Source organism: Armigeres subalbatus, chromosome 2, assembly GCF_024139115.2.
Source record: "Armigeres subalbatus isolate Guangzhou_Male chromosome 2, GZ_Asu_2, whole genome shotgun sequence".
NCBI classification, from domain to species: Eukaryota; Metazoa; Arthropoda; class Insecta; order Diptera; family Culicidae; genus Armigeres; species Armigeres subalbatus.
The window spans coordinates 389,763,591-389,787,874 of NC_085140.1; the positions used below are offsets into that span (position 1 = coordinate 389,763,591).

Here is a 24,284-nt window from a genome sequence, read left to right on the forward strand (position 1 = left end):
CGATTTAGGAGATTTTGGTATCAATCGATCAACGAACTTTCTAAGATTTTGCATGACTTTTGTAAACAAATATTGTTTTCTGAATTCCACAGAAATTAAGCGTTTTTTTTTTCAAAACTAATTTCCTTATCTAACAGAGAAAGCTTATTCTGTAGGATACATAGGGTAAGACGGTATAATGCGCCTCACCTGGCCAAAACGCCCCCCTTTGATTTCTAGTAAACTATAACTAACTAAGGGTAAAAATCAGTTGGAACCTATAAATACTTGTAAAACCATCATACTATGTGAATGTGGGATTATTTTTGTATTACATAATGAAAATAATAACAAAATACAAAAAGTTACAGTTTTGATGTAACTTTTAATGTTTGTTTGCTCAATATTCTGGAGCGATTCTAGCATACTGTCCGGAAAACTTGCACTGGAACAATCAGTTGGGCAACAAAATAACCTTTCTCAGTGGTTAATATGATATAAAATTGCTTCCATTTTCAAAAATGTAACGATTTTCGAAAACATGTTTCACTGGCCAAAACGCCCCAGTGTAGGCAGGACAGTATGCCCTTACCAACTGTACACAAGCGCAGCGAGCCTGCAGCAGTTGCTTCAAAATTGTATGGACGATATTGAAATGTAATTCACACCTGCTTAAATGGACTTATGTTGGTTTTTTAATGTCAAGCACATAAGGATTTGTAACCTCTTCATTATGGGATTGATAAAATACTAATTAAGGGTTATGAAACGTGTTTGATTACGGTGGGGCGTATTGCCCAGGCACTTGTTGAAATCCATTTTTTCACGACTTTTCAAAAAAGCTTTATTACGTATTCTCAGTAATATTTTTACATGACTACTCACAGGTAATGGATTTGTGACTTGTTGAACTACCAAATAACACAAAGTTTGCATAAATTAAGTTGAAAAGTAAAAAGTTTTCATAGGTATTGCCTTAGGGGGGGGCATATTATACCGTCTTACCCTACCGTATTTTTTATCAGGAAATGCGTGGCTTAGCAGGAATTTGCCATCCAATGTTTGTTTACACAATAAGGTCCCGAACTGGCGAATTATTAAAAACAATGGGTTAAAAGCGCTAATCTATTGCAAAATTGAATTTCGCCAGGCACTGTCAAAATTAGGTAAACAAACTAATTCTGTATGTGCATCTCAAGCACAGACATCAAAATCATGCAACTTATGGGCTCTAATCGGGGACCTCCTCAGCCGTTGCGGTAAGATACGCGGCTTCAAAGCAAGACCATGCTGAGGGTGGCTGGGTTCGATTCCCGAAGCCATAGACAATTTTCAGATTGGAAATTGCCTCGACTTCCCTGACTAGCCTGACTAGTCCCTGATATACGAATGCAAAAGTGGTAACTTGGCTTAGAAACCTCGCGGTTAATAACAGTGGAAGTGCTTAATGAACACTAAGCTGCGAGGCTGCAATGCCCCAGTGAAGGATGTAATGCCAATGAAGAAGACGGGCTCTAATCCTCAGTTCAATCAAGATTTCTAGGTGGGCGAACACGAGGGCCGCAAAGTATTGTGATGACGATGACGCCGTCCCAGCAGAAAGCGGATCATCGAAAGGCCGTTACCAACAGCAGCAGCGCTCAAGAGAAAGTAGGTGGAGTTACTAAAAATGTATTCTAAATGATGGCATTCAGCCGGAAATCGTCGAGTGACTTTCGGTAAGCAGCAGTATTGAAGAGAGAAAAATTTACGCAAGATTCGGATTAAGATCTGAGGGAAGCTCTCTCGCGATAGAGCACTATTTTCGAACTAAAATGTCTATAACTCGAATTTGGGAAGGAATTTCGCTTATCCCAGCTGACAATCTCTTTAAAATTTATCAAGGAATGTTCCTTGAATATTTTGTGTACCCACCCACTCGGGGCGCACGGCAGGAAAGGAGCGAGAATGATCGATTGTGTATTCCTCCAGGAACTTCTCCAGATATTCCACCAGGAATTCCATCGGAAATCCGCTGGATAATCCTCCAGGAGAGCCTCCCAGTTTTCCAGGAATTCGTCCGGATCATCCAAGAATTCCTTCAGATATTCCTCCAGAAGTTCCTGCTGATATTTCTCCAGGAATTCCTCTGAATATTCCTCAAGGAATTCGCCCTAAAATTCCTTCATATATTCTCCCAGGAATTGCTTCGGAAATTCCTTTAGAAACTACTTCGGATATTCCTCCAGGAATTCCTTTGAATAAAAAAATATTTTAAGCTCTTTAAGTAACTTCGTTTAATTCGAATTATTTCGATATCTTTGCAGATACGTATTTCGACCACAACTGTGTGGTCGTCTTCAGTGTCTCGTACTTGACTCGACTTCATCAAAATATTCCTTCGGATATTTCTCCAAGAATTCGTACGAATATTCGTCCAAGAATTCGTACGAATATTCGTCCAAGAATTCATTCGGACAATTGTCTTATTTGTCTTATATTTCTCCAGAAAATAGTCCGGATATTCCACCAGGAACTTCATCGAATATTCCTCCGGATATTCCTCCAGGAACTCCTCCAGATATTCCACCAAGAATTCCTCCAGACATTCTTCCAGGAAATCTACTGGATATTCCTCCAGGAGTGCCTCCGAATTTTCCAGGAATTTGTCATCCAAGAATTCCTACAGATATTCCTTATTTGTCTTATGTGTCTTATTTGTCTTATTTGTCTTATGTGTCTTATTTGTCTAATTTGTCTTATTTGTTTTATTTGTCTTATTTGTCTTATTTGTTCTATTTGTCTTATTTGTCTTATTTGTCTTATTTGTCTTATTTGTCTTATTTGTCTTATTTGTCTTGGGTTTCGAAAAACCCAGAAAAATGATTACGTAATATGTATCTCTTTCGACCCTTTCATTTAAAACCTTCATACAATATAAAATGTTTTTAATCTTGTATGATATTTTCCAATGTTGTTCCGGAAAACGCATATGTTTCCATCTTCTTAAATCAGCAGGAGTTGGTTTATTTTGATCTTCTTAATCCGTGATTGGTCGACACCGCTGTTTTACTCCCGCCGATCCACTGCACGAGTAATAAATCTCTTCCCTACTGTTGCTAGTCCCTTTCGTTCTCTGGTTACTACAAATTCTCGAGCAATTGTAAACTTAAAATGATGGAATAAATTTGGCTACACTGACGGCTTCATTCTGGAGGGCTTAATCGTGCGATTTTCTCTCTCAAAGAGAGCTGCCATGTGCTTTTTTATCAGAAAACCTTCCCCTCAGACTTTAACGTTTGGTTGCTTTGAGTGATCAGAAAGGTGCATTGTGGACTGAAAATCGGTTCTTTTCAGCAACACCGTTCTATACTAGAGAAGGTAGAGCCGAGACAAATTATCTTCGAAGTGCAAATCATAACCGCTTTGCGACGGCAGAAAGTTAGAGTTGGTAGCAATAAAATCCCTTGTTGGAGGGAGACGCTGCAAACATTTATTCGCATGGATAGCGTCTATCGTGTTTCGGAATAAAATCTTTTTTTGTGTACGCGGTATGAAAATCCCTCTCTTCTGTTATCGCGGCTGGGGCTCTGAAAAGGGCCGTTTTGGGTGGAGCTACGTCCTCGTTCTCGTTCACTTGGAGCTGATGTACTTGGTGATGACTTTGCTTCCATCCGAGACTACATGCTTGGCCAACTCGCCCGGTAGCCGAAGGCTAACGGCGGTCTGAAAATGGTCGCGAAAACCGGACCACGACTTGCCAGTATCCGATTGCCACCAAACCGTTTTCTTGAATGTGCAAATTCTAATTTTTTGGCGTCAGTAGCAGCGCAAGTGCTCGTCGGAGGGAGACACTGCGAAACTTTATTTGCATGGATGGTGTACATTGTGTTTCAGCAGCATTTCACCATCATGGCGTAAGAGGCAGTCATGTGAAGTTTTCTTTCAAGATTCTGATTTTGGTTTCTTTATGTACGTGATTGGAAAAGCGCAATATTGAAATCAAAGCGATTAGCTGAGACGAATTCCCTTCAAAGTGCAAATCATAATTGCTTGACGGCAGAAAGTTGCCGCTGGTAGCAGAATCACAAGCGCAAGTCGGAGGTAGACGCTGCAAAAATTGATTTGCATGAATTGTTGTCTACCGCGTTTCAGCGTCAAATCATCGAAAGGGTGATGTTGACGACAGTAGCAGTCAAGTGAAATTTTCATTTAAGATTGTGAGACGCTGCAAAATTAAAACGCGGTTTACTATTTTCTGTAAACTGAACATCTTTCGGATGCTTTACTCATCTATGTATGCGTCATATAGGCCATAACTGTTGCGAATAGACATCGTTAAATTCCGGTTCTTCATTTTATTGCTCCTACCCAGTCAACACAAGATCGTATATGATGTCACATAAGATGCTAAAGTAGAGGCCATACCCGATCAGGAATCCATTACAAAATTATAACTCAATTCTATCAATGGTTGTTATTTAAAACAACGTGTGTTATAATTAGATAATTCGATAAAAATGTGTCTCCGGCCAGTTTTATTTCATATCAAAATTATAACAACATTAGTTATGTATATTTACACAAAATAATTGCCTACATTTTTTGATATTGGAAAAAAGCGGAGGTAATCACCTCCAGTATAACTTGAATCAATGTTCGATGTTAAGGTCTGAGGGAAGCTCTCTCGCGGTAGAGCGCTATTTTCGTACTAAAATGTCTATAACTCGGAATTGGGAACGAATTTCGCTTATCCCAACTGACAATCTCTTTGAAATTTATCAAGGAATGTTCCTACAAAATTTCATAGACCTACTATTTCCCAAATTTGAATTAAGCTCTAAATACTGAACTATTGTACAACTGAAATTTTCGCTTCTCAGTACCTCTCTCCGATGATTTGAGGCACTAAGGAACCGAATTTCGCAAAACCCAACTAACAAAAGTTTTGAATTTTTCCAACGATCATTTTGATGTAATAAAAAGTATATGTCACCGCAATAAATTTTGCAGGAAGCTCTTTTTACTTCAACCAAGTTTTTTAAATTCCATACAAAAGTTACCATTTCGGGAGAGCAGCCTACAGCATATTTTCTTGTGGCGCACGGCAGGAAAGGAGCGATGAGAGCGGTAGAAAGTCCGTCAACTTTGTATCTAGCGTGACACTAGAAAAAAGCGTATTCCTATTTGTGAACACGAGGATACCAAATATATAAATTGAAATCAAATATAGGAATTCGATGAGATAAACATTCGAAAATAAATAAAACAAATAAGACAAATAGAACAAATAAGCAAAATAAAAGAAATAAGACAAATAAGACAAATAAAGCAAATAAGACAAATAGGACAAATAAGATAAAGAAGACAAATTCCTACGATTCCCTCCAGGTATTCCTCCGGAAGTTCCTCCAGAAGTTACTCCGGAAGTTCCTCCGGGAATTCCTCCAAGAATTCCTCCAGGAAATCCTCCAGAAGTTCCTCCAGGAATTCCTCCTGGATCTCCTTCAGGAATTATTCCAGAAGTTCCTCCAGTAATTACTACGGAAGTTCCTCCAGTAATTCCTCCTGGAAGTCCTCCGGAAGTTTCAACAAAAATTCCTCTGGAAGTTCCTCCAGGAGTTCCTTCGGAAGTTCCTCCAGGAATTCGGAAGTTCCTCCAGGAATTCCTTCGGAAGTTTTTCCAGGAATTCCTTCAGAAGTTCTTCCAGGAATTTCTTCGGAAGTTTCTCCAGGAATTTCTCCGCAAGTTTATCCAGAAATTCTTTGGCAAGATCCTCCAGAAAATCTTTCGGAAGCTACTGCAGAAATTCCTTCGGAATTCCTCCTGGAATTCCTTCGGAAGTTCCTCCAGGAATTCCTTCGGAAGTTTCTCCAGGAATTCCTTCAGAAGTTCTTCCAGGAATTTCTTCGGAAGTTTCTCCAGGAATTTCTCCGCAAGTTTATCCAGAAATTCTTTGGCAAGATCCTCCAGAAATTCTTTCGGAAGTTACTGCAGAAATTCCTTCGGAAGTTCTTCCAGGAATTCCTTCAGAAGTTCCTCCAGAAATTCTTTCGGAAGATCCTCCAGAAATTCTTCCGGAAGTTACTGCAGAAATTCCTTCGGAAGTTTATCCAGAAATTCCTTTGGGAGTTTCTCCCGGAATTCCTTCGGAAGTTTCTCCAGGAATTCCTTCAGAAGTTTCTCCAGGAATTCCTTCGGAAGTTTCTCCAGAAATTCCTTCGGAAGTTTCTCCAGGAATTCCATCGGAAGATTCTCCAGGAATTCCTCCGGAAGTTACTCCAGGAATTCCTCCGAAAGTTCCTCCTGGAATTCCTCCGGAAGTTCCTCCAGTAATTCCTCCGAAAGTTCCTCCTGGAATTCCTTCGGAAGTTCCTCCAGAAATTCGGAAGTTCCTCCAGGAATTTCTTTGGAAGTTTCTCCAGGAATTCCTTCAAAAGTTCTTCCAGGAATTTCTAAGTTTCTCCAGGAATTCCTCCGCAAGTTTATCCAGAAAATCTTTGGCAAGATCCTCCAGAAATTCTTTTGGAAGCTACTGCAGAAATTCCTTCGGAATTCCTCCTGGAATTCCTTCGGAAGTTCCTCCAGGAATTCCTTCGGAAGTTTCTCAAGGAATTCCTTCATAAGTTCTTCCAGGAATTTCTCCGCAAGTTTATCCAGAAATTTTTTGGCAAGATCCTCCAGTAATTCTTTCGGAAGTTACTGCAGAAATTCTTTCGGAAGATCTTCCAGGAATTCCTTCAGAAGTTACTGCAGAAATTCCTTCGGAAGTTTATCCAGAAATTCCTTTGGGAGTTTCTCCCGGAATTCCTTCGAAAGTTTCTCCAGGAATTCCTTCAGAAGTTTCTCCAGGAATTCCTTCGGATGTTTCTCCAGAAATTCCTTCCGAAGTTTCTCCAGGAATGCCTTCGGAAGTTTCTCAAGGAATTCCTTCGGAAGTTTCTCCAGGAATTTCTTCGGAAGTTCCTCAAGGAATTCCTTCGGAAGTTCCTCCAGGGATTCCTTCGGAAGTTCCTCCAGGAATTCCTTCGGAAGTTCCTCCAGGAATTCCTTCGCAAGTTCCTCCAGGAATTCCTTCGGAAGTTCCTCCAGGAATTCCTTCGGAAGTTCCTCCAGGAATTTCTTCGGAAGTTCCTCCAGGAATTCCTTCGGAAGTTCCTCCAGGAATTCCTTCGGAAGTTCCTCCAGGAATTCCTTCGGAAGTTCCTCCAGGAATTCCTTCGGAAGTTCCTCCAGGAATTCCTTCGGAAGTTCCTCCAGGAATTCCTTCGGAAGTTCCTCCAGGAATTCCTTCGGAAGTTCCTCCAGGAATTCCTTCGGAAGTTCCTCCAGGAATTCCTTCGGAAGTTCCTCCAGGAATTCCTTCGGAAGTTCCTCCAGGAATTCCTTCGGAAGTTCCTCCAGGAATTCCTTCGGAAGTTCCTCCAGGAATTCCTTCGGAAGTTCCTCCAGGAATTCCTTCGGAAGTTCCTCCAGGAATTCCTTCGGAAGTTCCTCCAGGAATTCCTTCGGAAGTTCCTCCAGGAATTCCTTCGGAAGTTCCTCCAGGAATTCCTTCGGAAGTTCCTCCAGGAATTCCTTCGGAAGTTCCTCCAGGAATTCCTTCGGAAGTTCCTCCAGGAATTCCTTCAGAGGAACTTCTCAGAGGAATTCCTTCGGAAGTTCCTCCAGGAATTCCTTCGGAGGAGTTCCTCAGGAATTCCTGGAGGAACTCCTGGAGGAACTTCCGCAGAAATTCCTGGAGGAACTTCCAAACGAACTCCTGGAGTAACTTCCGGACGAATTCCTGGAGAAACTTCCGACGGAATTCCTGGAGGAACTTCCGACGGAATTCCTGGAGAAACTTCCGAACGAATTCCTGGAGGAACTTTCGAAGGAATTCTTGGAGGAACTTCCGGAGGAATTCCCGGAGGAACTTCCGGACGAATTCCTGGAAGAACTTTCGGACGAATTCCTGGAGGAACTACCGATGAAATTTCTGGAGGAACTTCCAGAGGAATTCCTAGAGGAACTTCCGCAGAAATTCCTGGAGGAACTTCCGAACGAACTCCTGGAGGAACTTCCGAACGAATTCCTGGAGGAACTTCCGGACGAATTCCTGAAGGAACTTCCGAACGAATTCCTGGAGGAACTTCCGGACGAATTCCTGGAGGAACTTCGGAGGAATTCCTGGAGGAACTTCCGGAGGAATTCCTGGAGGAACTTCCGGAGGAATTCCTGGAGGAACTTCCGGAGGAATTCCTGGAGGAACTTCCGGAGGAATTCCTGGAGGAACTTCCGGAGGAATTCCTGGAGGAACTTCCGGAGGAATTCCTGGAGGAACTTCCGGAGGAATTCCTGGAGGAACTTCCGGAGGAATTCCTGGAGGAACTTCCGGAGGAATTCCTGGAGGAACTTCCGGAGGAATTCCTGGAGAAACTTCCGGAGGAATTCCTGGAGGAACTTCCGGAGGAATTCCTGGAGGAATTCCTGGAGGAACTTCCGGAGGAATTCCTGGAGGAACTTCCGGAGGAATTCCTGGAGGAACTTCCGGAGGAATTCCTGGAGGAACTTCCGGAGGAATTCCTGGAGGAACTTCCGGAGGAATTCCTGGAGGAACTTCCGGAGGAATTCCTGGAGGAACTTCCGGAGGAATTCCTGGAGGAACTTCCGGAGGAATTCCTGGAGGAACTTCCGGAGGAATTCCTGGAGGAACTTCCGGAGGAATTCCTGGAGGAACTTCCGGAGGAATTCCTGGAGGAACTTCCGGAGGAATTCCTGGAGGAACTTCCGGAGGAATTCCTGGAGGAACTTCCGGAGGAATTCCTGGAGGAACTTCCGGAGGAATTCCTGGAGGAACTTCCGGAGGAATTCCTGGAGGAACTTCCGGAGGAATTCCTGGAGGAACTTCCGGAGGAATTCCTGGAGGAACTTCCGGAGGAATTCCTGGAGGAACTTCCGGAGGAATTCCTGGAGGAACTTCCGGAGGAATTCCTGGAGGAACTTCCGGAGGAATTCCTGGAGGAACTTCCGGAGGAATTCCTGGAGGAACTTCCGGAGGAATTCCTGGAGGAACGTCCGGAGGAATTCCTGGAGGAACTTCCGGAGGAATTCCTGGAGGAACTTCCGAGGAATTCCTGGAGGAACTTCCGGAGGAATTCCTGGAGGAACTTCCGGAGGAATTCCTGGAGGAACTTCCGGAGGAATTCCTGGAGGAACTTCCGGAGGAATTCCTGGAGGAACTTCCGGAGGAATTCCTGGAGGAACTTCCGGAGGAATTCCTGGAGGAACTTCGGAAGAATTCCTGGTGGAACTTCCGGAGGAATTCCTGGAGGAACTTCCGGAGGAATTCCTGGAGGAACTTCTGGAGGAATTCCTGGAGGAACTTCCGGAGGAATTCCTGGAGGAACTTCCGGAGGAATTCCTGGAGGAACTTCCGGAGGAATTCCTGGAGGAACTTCGGAGGAATTCCTGGAGGAACTTCCGGAGGAATTCCTGGAGGAACTTCCGGAGGAATTCCTGGAGGAACTTCCGGAGGAATTCCTGGAGGAACTTCCGGAGGAATTCCTGGAGGAACTTCCGGAGGAATTCCTGGAGGAACTTCCGTAGGAATTCCTGGAGGAACTTCCGGAGGAATTCCTGGAGGAACTTCCGGAGGAATTCCTGGAGGAATTCCTGGAGGAGCTTCCGGAGGAATTCCTGGAGGAACTTCCGGAGGAATTCCTGGAGGATTTTCCGAAGGTATTCCTGGAGGAACTTTCGGAGGTATTCCTGGAGGAACTTCCGGAGGAATTTCTGGATAAACTTCCGGAGGAATTTCTGGAGGAACTTCCGGAGGAATTCCTGGAGAAACTTCCGGAGGTATTCCTGGAGGAACTTCCGAAAGAATTCCTGGAGGAACTTCCGGAAGAATTCCTAGAGGAACTTTTGAAAGAATTCCTGGAGGAACTTTCAAAGACAATTCCTGGAGGAACTTTCAAGGAATTACTGGAGGAACTTTCAAGGAATTGCTGGAGGAACTTCCGAACGAATCCCTGGAGAAACTTCCGAAGGATTTCCTGGAGGAGCTTACTTTATGTTTCTTGTTAGTCTTATCTATCTTATTTGTCTTATTTGTCTTATTTGTCTTATTTGTCTTATTTGTCTTATTTGTCTTTTTTGTCTTATTTGTCTTATTTGTCTTATTTGTCTTATTTGTCTTATTTGTCTTATTTGTCTTATTTGTCTTATTTGTCTTATTTGTCTTATTTGTCTTATTTGTCTTTTGTCTTATTTGTCTTATTTGTCTTATTTGTCTTATTTGTCTTATTTGTCTTATTTGTCTTATTTGTCTTATTTGTCTTATTTGTCTTATTTGTCTTATTTGTCTTATTTGTCTTATTTGTCTTATTTGTCTTATTTGTCTTATTTGTCTTATTTGTCTTATTTGTCTTATTTGTCTTATTTGTCTTGTTGTCTTGTTGTCTTATTTGTCTTATTTGTCTTATTTGTCTTATTTGTCTTATTTGTCTTATTTGTCTTATTTGTCTTATTTGTCTTATTTGTCTTATTTGTCTTATTTGTCTTATTTGTCTTATTTGTCTTATTTGTCTTATTTGTCTTATTTGTCTTGTTGTCTTATTTGTCTTATTTGTCTTATTTGTCTTAATTGTCGTATTTGTTTGCATTTGTCTTATTTGTCTTGTCTTATTTGTCTTGTCTTATTTGTCTTATTTGTCTTATTTGTCTTATTTGTCTTGTTGTCTTATTTGTCTTATTTGTCTTATTTGTCTTATTTGTCTTATTTGTCTTATTTGTCTTATTTGTCTTATTTGTCTTATTTGTCTTATTTGTCTCATTTGTCTCTTATTTGTCTTATTTGTCTTTATTTGTCTTATTTGTCTTATTTGTCTTATTTGTCTTATTTGTCTTATTTGTCTTATTTGTCTTGTTGTCTTATTTGTCTTATTTGTCTTATTTGTCTTATTTGTCTTATTTGTCTTGTTGTCTTATTTGTCTTATTTGTCTTATTTGTCTTATTTGTCTTATTGTTGTTGTCTTATTTGTCTTATTTGTCTTATTTGTCTTATTTGTCTTATTTGTCTTATTTGTCTTGTTGTCTTATTTGTCTTATTTGTCTTATTTGTCTTATTTGTCTTATTTGTCTTATTTGTCTTATTTGTCTTATTTGTCTTATTTGTCTTATTTGTCTTATTTGTCTTATTTGTCTTATTTGTCTTATTTGTCTTATTTGTCTTATTTGTCTTATTTGTCTTATTTGTCTTATTTGTCTTATTTGGCTTATTTGTCTTACTTATATACCAGCACCACTGTTATCACCCAAATACTTTTCAAAGCTTGTGTGGAAACCTTGTACAGAAATCCTCCCGCGATATTTCCAATGTTGTTCTAGAAACGGCTCATGTTTTCATTTTCCAATTCCAGGCAATTACCATGAAAGTAGATTTTTGTACCTCATAACCATATCAACGGTTGTTATAATGTTGAAATGCAGGTAACAACCTCTGATATAATTATGTTACGGCTAGAGGGAATTTTGATTTATTTTTTGTTATTTTAACAACTAACCAGCCAATTTTATAACACATTTTGTTACATTATTTTTCTGAAATAAATATCTCCCCTTGTTATAATTTTGTTATGCATTCTTGATCGGGTAAAGGTACTTCCCCATATAACATGTACGTATAACGCCTCCACTTCAGCATCTTATGTTGCATCTTATATGATTTTGTGTTGTCTGGTTACGTTCATCCAAATAGGTATGCTTCCTATTTTTGTAAATTTGTTCATCAGTGGTTTGGGGCGATTCAAATATTACGTTTACTACATTTTGAGATTTCTAGACTCCTCTGTCACGCTTAGTTGTATTCCTAGCATATGTACTGTCTCTAACTTCCGGAGGAATTCCTGGAGGAACTTCCGGAGGAATTCCTGGAGGAACTTCCGGAGGAATTCCTGGAGGAACTTCCGGAGGAATTCCTGGAGGAACTTCCGGAGGAATTCCTGGAGGAACTTCCGGAGGAATTCCTGGAGGAACTTCCGGAGGAATTCCTGGAGGAACTTCCGGAGGAATTCCTGGAGGAACTTCCGGAGGAATTCCTGGAGGAACTTCCGGAGGAATTCCTGGAGGAACTTCCGGAGGAATTCCTGGAGGAACTTCCGGAGGAATTCCTGGAGGAATTCCTGGAGGAATTCCTGGAGGAGCTTCCGGAGGAATTCCTGGAGGAACTTCCGGAGGAATTCCTGGAGGATCTTCCGAAGGTATTCCTGGAGGAACTTCCGGAGGTATTCCTGGAGTAACTTCCGGAGGAATTTCTGGAGAAACTTCCGGAGGAATTTCTGGAGGAACTTCCGGAGGAATACCTGGAGAAACTTCCGGAGGTATTCCTGAAGGAACTTCCGAAGGAATTCCTGGAGGAACTTCCGAAAGAATTCCTGGAGGAACTTCGGAGGGAATTCCTGGAGGAACTTTCAAAGACAATTCCTGGAGGAACTTTCAAGGAATTGCTGGAGGAACTTCCGAACGAATCCCTGGAGAAACTTCCGAAGGATTTCCTGGAGGAGCTTACTTTATGTTTCTTGTTAGTCTTATCTATCTTATTTGTCTTATTTGTCTTATTTGTCCTATTTGTCTTCATTTCATTTCATTTATTTAGTCTACATCTATACAGATGACACTGAATCAACAATTTGACGCCACAATACACGGTTCGAGGCCGCATCTCTCCATCCTCGAATACGCCCCACGCTCGCCAAGTCATTCTGCACCTGGTCTGCCCATCTCGCTCGCTGCGCTCCACGTCGTCTCGTACCTGCCGGATCGGAAGCGAACACCATCTTTGCAGGGTTGCTGTCCGGCATTCTTGCAACATGCCCTGCCCATTGTACCCTTCCGGCTTTAGCTACCTTCTGGATACTGGGTTCGCCGTAGAGCTGGGCGAGCTCATGGTTCATTCTTCGCCGCCACACACCGTCTTCTTGTACACCGCCAAAGATGGTCCTAAGCACCCGTCTCTCGAATACTCCGAGTGCTTGCAAGTCCTCCTCGAGCATTGTCCATGTTTCATGTCCGTAGAGGACTACCGGTCTTATTAACGTCTTGTACATGACACATTTGGTGCGGTGGCGAATCTTTTTCGACCGCAGTTTCTTCTGAAGCCCGTAGTAGGCCCGACTTCCACAGATGATGCGCCTTCGTATTTCACGACTAACGTTGTTGTCAGCCGTTAGCAAGGATCCGAGGTAGACGAATTCCTCGACCACCTCGAAGGTATCCCCGTCTATCGTAACACTGCTTCCCAGGCGGACCCTGTCGCGCTCGGTTCCACCCACAAGCATGTACTTTGTCTTTGACGCATTCACCACCAGTCCAACTTTTGTTGCTTCACGTTTCAGGCGGGTGTACAGTTCTGCCACCTTTGCAAATGTTCGGCCGACAATGTCCATGTCATCCGCGAAGCAAATAAATTGACTGGATCTGTTGAAAATCGTACCCCGGCTGTTACACCCGGCTCTCCGCATGACACCTTCTAGCGCAATGTTGAACAACAGGCACGAAAGTCCATCACCTTGTCTTAGTCCCCGGCGCGATTCGAACGAACTGGAGTGTTCACCCGAGATCTTCACACAGTTTTGCACACCATCCACCGTTGCTTTGATCAGTCTGGTGAGCTTTCCAGGGAAGCTGTTCTCGTCCATAATTTTCCATAGCTCTACGCGGTCTATACTGTCGTATGCCGCCTTGAAATCAACGAACAGATGGTGCGTTGGGACCTGGTATTCACGGCATTTTTGAAGGATTTGCCGTACAGTAAAGATCTGGTCCGTTGTCGAGCGGCCGTCAACGAAGCCGGCTTGATAACTTCCCACGAACTCGTTCACTAATGGTGACAGACGACGGAAGATGATCTGGGATATCACTTTGTAGGCGGCATTAAGGATGGTGATCGCTCGAAAGTTCTCACACTCCAGTTTGTCGCCTTTCTTGTAGATGGGGCATATAACCCCTTCCTTCCACTCCTCCGGTAGCTGTTCGTTTTCCCAGATTCTGACTATCAGTTTGTGCAGGCAAGTGGCCAGCTTTTCCGGGCCCATCTTGATGAGCTCAGCTCCGATACCATCCTTACCAGCTGCTTTATTGGTCTTTAGCTGTTGAATTGCATCCTTAACTTCCCTCAAGGTGGGGGCTGGTTGGCTTCCATCGTCCGCTGAACTGTCGTAGTCATCTCCTCCGCTGCCTTGACTTTCATTGCCTGTACTCTCAGCGCCATTCAGATGTTCCTCGTAGTGCTGCTTCCACCTTTCGATCACCACACGTTCGTCCGTCAAGATGCTCCCATCCTTATCCCGGCACATTTCGGCTCGCGGCACGAAGCCTTTGCGGGATGCGTTGAGCTTCTGATAGAACTTTCGTGTATCTTGAGAACGGCACAGCTGTTCCATCTCCTCGCACTCCGCTTCTTCCAGGCGGCGTTTCTTCTCCTGAAAAAGGCGGGTCTGCTGTCTCCGCTTCCGTCTATAACGTTCCACGTTCTGCCGGGTACCTTGCTGCAGCGCGACCGCCCGCGCTGCGTCCTTCTCCTCCAGAATCTGTCTGCACTCTTCGTCGAACCAATCATTCCGTCGACTTCGACCCATATACCCGACGTTGTTCTCCGCTGCGTCGTTAATGGCTGCTTTGACTGTATTCCAGCAGTCCTCAAGAGGGGCCCCATCGAGCTCACCCTCTTCCGGCAACGCTGCCTCGAGATGCTGCGCGTATGCAGTGGCGACATCAGGTTGCTTCAGTCGCTCTAGGTCGTACCGCGGCGGTCGTCGGTACCGAACATTGTTGATGACGGATAGTTTTGGGCGCAGTTTAACCATCACCAGATAGTGGTCAGAGTCGATGTTAGCGCCACGATATGTCCTGACGTCGATAATGTCGGAGAAGTGCCGTCCATCAATCAGAACGTGGTCGATTTGTGATTCTGTCTGCAGTGGCGATCTCCAGGTGTACCGATACGGGAGGCTGTGTTGGAAGTAGGTGCTACGAATGGCCATATTCTTGGAGGCGGCGAAATCAATTAGTCGTAGGCCGTTTTCGTTCGTCAGCCGGTGAGCGCTGAACTTTCCAATAGTCGGTCTAAACTCCTCCTCTTGGCCAACCTGAGCGTTCAAATCTCCTATGATGATTTTGACGTCGTGGCTTGGGCAGCTGTCGTACTCACGTTCCAGCTGCGCGTAGAATGCGTCCTTATCATCATCAGTGCTTCCGGAGTGTGGGCTATGGACGTTGATTATGCTGAAGTTGAAGAACCGGCCTTTGATCCTCAACCTGCACATTCTTTCATTGATCGGCCACCACCCGATCACGCGCCTTTGCATATCGCCCATCACTATAAAAGCTGTTCCCAGCTCGTGTGTGTTGCCGCAGCTCTGGTAGATGGTATGATTACCTCTAAACGTTCGCACCATTGATCCCTTCCAACAAACCTCCTGCAGCGCTACGATGCCGAACCCACGGTCCTTGAGCACATCGGCGAGTATGCGTGTGCTCCCGATGAAGTTGAGAGATTTGCAGTTCCACGAACCGAGTTTCCAATCGCTAGTCCCTTTTCGTCGCAGTGGTCTTCGCCGATGGTTCCGGTCCGTACTCTCTTGTTGATTGTTCGTTGCTTATGATTTTTTAAAGGCTGGCTTGCAGGGCCTGACACCAAACCCCCTAAATTTCCGGAGGGCCATTCCTCCTTATTTCCGGTGGACCATGGTGCACAGTTTCACTTAGAGTCCCTCGCTGGCACTCGGACGATGATCAGCCGCATGGAGAACATGGAGAACAGACGCTGTTTTGAGCCGATCCTGACATGGAGAACAGACGCTCAATAAGATTTGCACCTCCGGAAGGAGCAAACCCCTTCCCTGTCAGCATACGACCATAGTTCCCACCGGGGTTGGTTACCCGATCTTCCCTAAGGTTGCTCGTATCCCGGCCAGCACCGCGGGGAGGTAGGGATAGGAGTTGCTGGGTAAGAGGCTAAGGACCGCGAGATGGGGTCTATTTTATTCCTTCAGGTACGCGAAGTACCAATGGTACGCTTTACCCAGCATTTGCCGTGCCGTGTCTTATTTGTCTTATTTGTCTTATTTGTCTTATTTGTCTTATTTGTCTTATTTGTCTTATTTGTCTTATTTGTCTTATTTGTCTTATTTGTCTTATTTGTCTTATTTGTCTTATTTGTCTTATTTGTCTTATTTGTCTTATTTGTCTTATTTGTCTTATTTGTCTTATTTGTCTTATTTGTCTTATTTGTCTTATTTGTCTTATTTGTCTTATTTGTCTTATTTGTCTTATTTGTCTTATTTGTCTTATTTGTCTTATTTGTCTTATTTGTCTTATTTGTCTTATTTGTCTTATTTGTCTTATTTGTCTTATTTGTCTTATTTGTCTTATTTGTCTTATTTGTCTTATTTGTCTTATTTGTCTTATTTGTCTTATTTGTCTTATTTGTCTTATTTGTCTTATTTGTCTTATTTGTCTTATTTGTCTTACTTATACCAGCACCACTGTTATCACCCAAATACTTTTCAAAGCTTGTGTGGAAACCTTGTACAGAAATCCTCCCACGATATTTCCAATGTTGTTCTAGAAACGGCTCATGTTTTCATTTTCCAATTCCAGGCAATTACCATGAAAGTAGATTTTTGTACCTCATAACCATATCAACGGTTGTTATAATGTTGAAATGCAGGTAACAACCTCTGATATAATTATGTTACGGCTGGAGGGATTATTTTTATTTATTTCTGTTATTTTAACAACTAAACAGCCAAATTTATAACAAATTTTGTTACAAAATTTACCTGAAATAAATATCTCCCCTTGTTATAATTTTGTTATGCATTCTTGATCGGGTAAAGGTACTTCCCCATATAACATGTACGTATAACGCCTCCACTTCAGCATCTTATGTTGCATCTTATACGATTTTGTGTTGTCTGGTTACGTTCATCCAAATAGGTATGCTTCTTATTTTTGTAAATTTGTTCATCAGTGGTTTGGGGCGATTCAAATATTACGTTTAATACATTTTGAGATTTCTAGACTCCTCTGTCACGCTTAGCTGTATTCCTAGCATATGTACTGTCTCTAAAATCTGTGACATTATTTTTGAACTACCAGTAAATTACTGAAAGATGTGACGAAATTAGCCATTATTTCTGCCTGTTGAGGGATATCAGTTTCATTGATAAACATTGAATCAACTACCTGAGAATACTACGTTCTGACAACAGTAACACGATCAATCGTGCACTAATCAATTCTCTAACCATCGATATTTTTTCAACTTCGCGTTCCAATCGGGCAAGGTGGCATGCCCATCAGTAACACGATGGTTCATGCACTCAGAAGTTCCCATTTAGAAAGAGGAAAGAAAAAATGGAAAAAAAATGAGCAAAGGAGGAAACAGAAGGAAAAAAGAGGAAAAACAAACATAAGGCTACAAAAATAAATAAGAAGGAGTAACTAGGGAAAAAATAAATGATTGAAGAAAAATTTATTTATTTTTTTTATTTATATCTATTTATATCTTCTTTTTGCCTTTCTCGTACAACGAAGTTGTACCGAAAGGCTATCATTTTACTCCGAAAACGAACTTTTTATAGAAGCCTCTGACGAACTGAGCACAAGTCTGTCTATCAGTGTGTATGTGTGTGCACAAAAGCTAAAAAAACATTAGACTTTTCGCATAGTAATATTTAATAAGGGTATGCGATAACACACTTTTTCCTAACGAAACGAAACGAAACGAAATTTAAAATGTCTATGTTGATTCGGATCGAAACGAAACGAAATATAGATTTACTTTCGAGACTTAGAAACGATACGAAATCAAGGTTCATTAATTTCGAAATTTTTCGAAACGAAACGAAATTTTATTTTATTTCCGCGGAATTTTTATTAAATTGGTTTTACATTATGTACGCAATTCTGATTTCACTTTTTCGAATTCAAATAGCTGTTTTGCGACCAATAGAGTTATAATATCAGAAGAGGCAGTCTGTGATAAATCGCCGCATTCTCGCCTCATGTGATTGATCGGCAAAAAGGCAATACCCCAGCATTTGTATTGAGCTACGTCAAAATTAGAAAATGAATGCTTCATTTTTTTATTTAGTGGGATACTCAATTATGTATCCACATCTGCCAGGCGTAAACGCAGATAGAGAACTGATATTACTAGACCAACATTTGAAAAGGGCGTAACAGCCAAAACTTATTTCTTCATATTCGTCCACATATATATATATATATAACATACTTTTCTCATTAGAAGAATCCTGTGCACCTTTCTAAAATGAATAAAGTTATGTATTTCAAATTAAATTTCACAGACCCATAGTCTTATATACAATCAGCTCGACGAATTGAGCTATTGTCTGTGTGTCTTTGGCAGATGAGAACAGTTGTTATGGTCAGTATGAGCTGAAAGCTTTGAGCTTTTAGCAGTTTTAAGGATCTTTCAACCCGTTCTGGTTTTTTTTTTTGCAAATTCCATGCGGAGATCTAGAAATACCCACAAATCTGCCATGTTCCTTACATTTTGTGCAAATAGTCAAAGAAGAGCTTATCTTGATTAACTGTACACATCGTCCCTTGGTAAGCGACTAAATATTTATTGTAAACGAAAATATTTTGAAAACAGGAAGACGAAGACTGTGTTTCAAATCAATCTAACGCAAGATCAATGTGCTACGTTTAATAAGCTTTTACAACACTATCGATTCCGCACTAAATAATTTTGTGCTCTTCGATGCAGACATTAGTTTTATCACTTCGCGTTCTCCAACACTAGCTGGCGTGATCAACATCAACACGGTAGAATGTTTTTACCGAATGTTTTAAAGCATTACTGATCAAACAAATTTCTGCTACGCGAGGAAGATTTTTTTCACTTCGTGTTCTCCCGGACTAGCTGCCGTCCCACGATCGATTCCGCATTCATATTGTGCAAATAGTAAGAAAATATCACCAAATTTAAATTTGAATCTTGGAAACACTGAAGACGTTTTATACAGGAAAACTACATACGTATTTGTCGACTAAGAATGGGGTTATGTAGTAAGCGTTAATAGAAAAATTTGTATAACCTAAAGTTTTGAAAACAATTTAAGGATTTCTTTCAGCGGCGCAGCCAAAATTTTTGATAATATAAGGTCTGATTCAAGTTTAAATTTGTTTCGAAATTCCGCGAAATTCCGTTAAATTTCGTTAGAAGCTTGCTTTTTCTAGCGAAATTTTTGCAATTTTACGAAACGAAACGAAATCAAGAAATCAGATTTCGCCATGCTCAAATTCCGCGAAATTCCGCGGAATTTCGTTTCGAACCACCTGAAACGAAATTTTTCGAAATACCGCATATGCTTAATATTTAACCGATTTTCTCGCAACAAGTTTTATTCGACAGGGTAAAAGAAATAAAGAAAATGGTACATCGAACCATGTAAGGCCCATATAAGATTGGTGTCTTAACTAAATGCAAGAAAGACACCACCAACGCTAGGTGGATTAATCTGGGTTTTTCTAACATGCTACTAAAAAAATCAAAAATTAGAAACAAATCAATAACCTTTTTATTGATTTGTTTCCCGTGGGATGAATATCGTAGCTATGAGATGAAGTCCAGGGGCAGTATCCCTATCTTATGAATTGTTCACCCTGAGAATCTTTCAACCTACCAAATATTGCTCACTCGATGCAATAAGTTTGGTAAAAAATAAGGCCAAAATAACAAGAAAGGTAAGGGAAAACGGATTCAAAGTTCGAAAACAGATGGAATAGCGACAATCACAGTGCCAAAAGGGGAATCTTTTAAGCACGATACAGAGCGATTGAAGTTCCGAATTGTCCAACACTGGATGATAAACAGGTCCTAGCATTGAGACTATAGAAGCAACAACTGTACCGACTCACCAGGCTCGAAAACCAAAAATTGCTCATGGTTAGACTATCGTCATAACAATAATCGGAGCCAGGAAATGCTGAAAATTTAAAATTAAATTATACCGTGTGCACCGCTAAATTGGTTCGTTTTTTTGCCTCCCATGTACCAGTTGAACGAATCGCCGGTCAATGGATTCCAATTCGAGTTCGCTGCACGGTTTATTTTTGCGTTTCGTTTTGTATGCCGTCATGAAAACCTCCATGGAATACGATCAGGAAAAACAATATTTGAATACGGGATTCGTGGAAGCGGTGGCAGTTGAATTTCTGTTTGCCAAAATATACGTATATTAGAAGCACTCTTGAAATTAAGCTCTTTTTGACATTTTTCTTTCCTTTGAGCTTCCTTGAAATTACAAAATTTTGGAAATGAAAATTAATTTTATTGATTCCCTGCTAAATTTCATTCTAAAGGATTGGCAGTTATTTGTTTAAATGTTGCACTGCATTGCATACATTTTCCGACCAAAAAAGGAAGGATGTTCATTTATTTATTACATTTCGCTAATAACGTGTAAAAACTTGTCTTTTCCATATAGCTTCTCGCATAGCGGTTTGGTGCTAAGAACTGAAAAGGTTGGTAGCAGGCTCTTGGAAGCGTTGGCTGAACTCAGCCCTTCGGGCCTTCTATGAAAACTTTTTAACGAGTTCTACCTCGACTGTATCGCATGTTTCAAGCAAATCAGCCATGTTCAGCCTGAAGAATTATATGCTAGGTGGGTGCATAAACACATATATAAAAACAGACACCTTAAATATTCTAACATTATTTATTATAATGAAATTAAAATCCCGAAGTTCACTTAGCGTACAAGAAAGGTAAAACGAACGAATTCAGATTTATTTCGATATATCAGTCTCTTTGAGGTACATTCGCTTCCACCCTGCTTTAAAAGCTGAAGGTGCTGTATGTCTTCACCTCCATGGTATTCAGAGTGCACTTTCCTGCATTTTCATCCATTTCCGATCATGATTTCCATTTTGCACCGATTTCTTCCACATCCGTTCCCACCGATGGCTTCCCGCTTGAAAAACTGTATCCCCAACACTCACCGTCAGCGGAACAAACATCAGAAAAACCAAACACTGTCGCTTTGCTCGCAGCGCACGGTTCGCTTCAGATGCAGCATTCTCAGCAGCGAAGAACGACAATAAAATATGAAAATCGTGTTTGATTTTCCCTTCGATGTCGATTTTTCATCAAAAATGTAAAAATTCGCGCCCGGCAAATCGCTCAGCTATATAAACATACAAATTTGTGTTTACTACCGCTTTTCCCGATTTCCGCATTCGAGGCACTCCGCATTTATGTGGGGTCTGGTGTCGGTGAGAGGTGAGGTGAGATTTTTTGTTGCGCAAATTTTGACGTTCCATTTCGAAACTAGTCGCACTGATGGAGTCGTTTGTGACATCAGTTTCGACATTCTGGCACCAGACTAGAAATAGTTTTTTTTGTCTATTTGGGAAATAGAACGACGAAAGACACGACCTATATATGCACCAAACAAGTAACTTTAACAGCTTTATGCAATTCGGACATCTGGCAAACGAGATGTTTATTAAAAATGAACGATCTGGCAATATGGGCTTAATTGATGCCATACTAATGAATAGTGCACTTTGACTATTGGGTACACTTAGTTTAAAGTGCGGCATATCTTATTGAACATTTTCTTAAAATAATTCTAAAAGTCAGCCTATGAATTTTATTTTAGCGCCCTTACGCCTAAAGCAGCTTATTAAAAAAAATGATCGTAGTGTGCTATGTTAAGAGACGGACATAAACTAGTTTTCACAACGCGCTGGTATTCAACATTTGAATGCCTCCATACGGTTTGAACCAAGATGAATACACCACTAGGTGTTCCAATCTGCCAAATTCACGATTCAGCCATCTTGGATTTTAGTATGGGAGAGCCAGCCGGTTTGTTTTCGTTTTGCACTGAAAATGAATTTTTCACCCCCGCCGTCTTCTCTCCCACAAACTTGACAGGTTGGAGCACCTACTACTATATTCATCTTGGTTTGAACGATATTCCGCTGGTGTTCATTTCATATTGAGCGAATGAAAATAATTTGTGATGTACGTGATACGTCTCTACCGATCGTCACTGGAGCGGCATAGATACCCTTTTCGAATATTGGGGGAGTGAAGCGATTAGATACGTGAATGCCAAAAAGCTGTTTTAGATTCGAGAGTGTTTGGAAGTTTTTACGATTGAATTTTGGCTTTTTTATATTTCACGATATATTTGGGTGTCCTGACAAAATGCGTCCCCAGATTTATCTGTGTGGTACGGACAGGCCTATAATATGAACGAGCAGAGGCGTTGCGTCCGCATGTGCAACCTGTGCACTGCACATGTGGCAATTTAATCCCCAACATTTAAACTCTCAATAGATTTCTTGTCTTTCTAATCCAAACATGTATTTGAATTATGTGCATATAATAGAAGTTTCATGCAAATTTGACTATTAGATATATTAACGGAAAATATGCATGATTTTTTTTATAGGCGGCATGTGATGTGAGGCAACCAAATGCTGCGATGGGGGCGCATTATATTTTTCTCTACGATACCGAACCGACCCACCGACACGACATGTGGTATCAACACTTTCAGCCGAGAATGCTTTGGCATGCATCATACACGCATTATTTTGTATGTGTGGAACATCTGCTCTCATCGCAATCGGCGATGTAGGGGAGAACGATCCAAAATGCACCCCTGGGGCAAAATCGCCTCACTCATAAAATCACTCATGGATTTGTAGTACATTTATGAACGAATATTACCATTACAATTGATAATTAGTTGTCCATCATTGAGCTCCATTGGAAGAATTGAGCAAAATCCCTTCAAATTCACTCAAATTTAACGATTTGCTATTCTTCCACATCCGTAAGATTGTAGCTCAATCCATTAAGAAAAAACAAACAACCATGCGTTTACCATCATTTTACATGCAATTGAGTCATTTTACACTACCATTCGGTCGTTTTACCCCAGGCCTATTTTTGTAACATTTTTAAAATGCGTTAGAAAGTCATGAAAACTTTATTGTTTTGAATAGGAGCTCATTGTGTAATGTAGCTGGGTTTGTAAATTTTCCACCTATACGTTGAAATGGTTGGGTATTTTTGTTTACATGGGCGAAAACATCGAAAAAGCTTAAGGGGTGCATTTTGGACCGTTCTCCCCTATAGGTAGTCAAAGCGTTCTTCGCAAGAAGTGCACGGTTTGGTGTCTATCGAGAACCCCTTCAAACAGCGCATGCGCGATTCGGTAAACAAAATCGAAAGAGAAGAGTAAAGCGCGCGCATTTCTGCTCCCTCAAAGCGTTCCATAACGAAAGTTCCGCGTTGAATAAACACCGCGAAGCAAAAGCGCTTTTGATATTTGATATTGAATTACATGGCCTGTTTACATATCCACTAAACCTGGCGACAATGTACTATCCGATAACACTAGCGCGACATTAGCTCAATTTAAACAGAAATTGTCATCTGCTAATAAGCGTTTGAAATAAAGCCTGTTTACAAATACGATTATTATATTCGACATTGAAGTAGCCGACAATATTAACATATTGCAGGTTGCAGTGGAATGTCAAAATGCATGCAATCTGGCTAGCAAATGTTGAGGAACATCTGAACATCTTGCAACCAGTGTTGTTGGCAATTAAAATAAAAATGTTTTTGAACTTCACAAAACATTTTTTTTTCAGTCTTGGAGAAGTCAAATAAAATCTTTGGTTTTTAGCCACGCTATATTCCAAGAAATGTTCAATTTTCAAAACATTAAAATACTCGTTTAAACAAGACAAATTTCACTTCAAAAGCATATTTTTTTATTGTCGTAGTTATACAATTAAGATCATTCCTGAAAGTCTGGCATCACTGTTTTTGGCGCACTTCGAATAAAAAAGCTCGACGAAAACAAACGCACAGCTTTCAGCTGACGTCTAATCGTCCTTCTCTTTCAAGCTCATAGGAAGGATAGGATTTGACACAAAAAAAGTTGACAGCTCGCTGCTTGTATTTTGGTCGGAAACTTCTTGCAAGATCTTTGCATTTCGCGTTTTGGAAGAAATGTGCAATAATGTAAACAGACATTTCTCGCGTGATTTTTGAAAACATCGTAAGTTCAAATGCGAGACTCTCTTTCATTACGCTCTCTTTTGCTAATATCTAGGCTAGTTTTAAATTTGTTGCAATATTTGCACCTCCGCACACTAGACAAAGCTATTTTCTTCAGATCGGTGCAGATCTTCTTATGAAAATCAAATACCGAAAATGAAACGGGTCAACTTTTTCAAAGAAATTTATTCCTGAAGGTTTTTTTTTTCGATAAATCC

General features: G+C 41.2%; 1 protein-coding gene across 1 annotated transcript in view; it reads right to left on the reverse strand.

Moving 5' to 3' along the window:
* Positions 1 to 3,591: 3,591 nt before the first annotated feature.
* LOC134210188 (uncharacterized) overlaps positions 3,592 to 24,284 on the reverse strand; it is a 61,045-nt gene continuing 40,352 nt past the window's right edge. The window contains exon 2 of the mRNA XM_062686216.1: positions 3,592 to 3,684. Coding sequence (XP_062542200.1) covers positions 3,592 to 3,684 — 93 coding nt within the window. The remainder of the gene's footprint in view (positions 3,685 to 24,284) is intronic.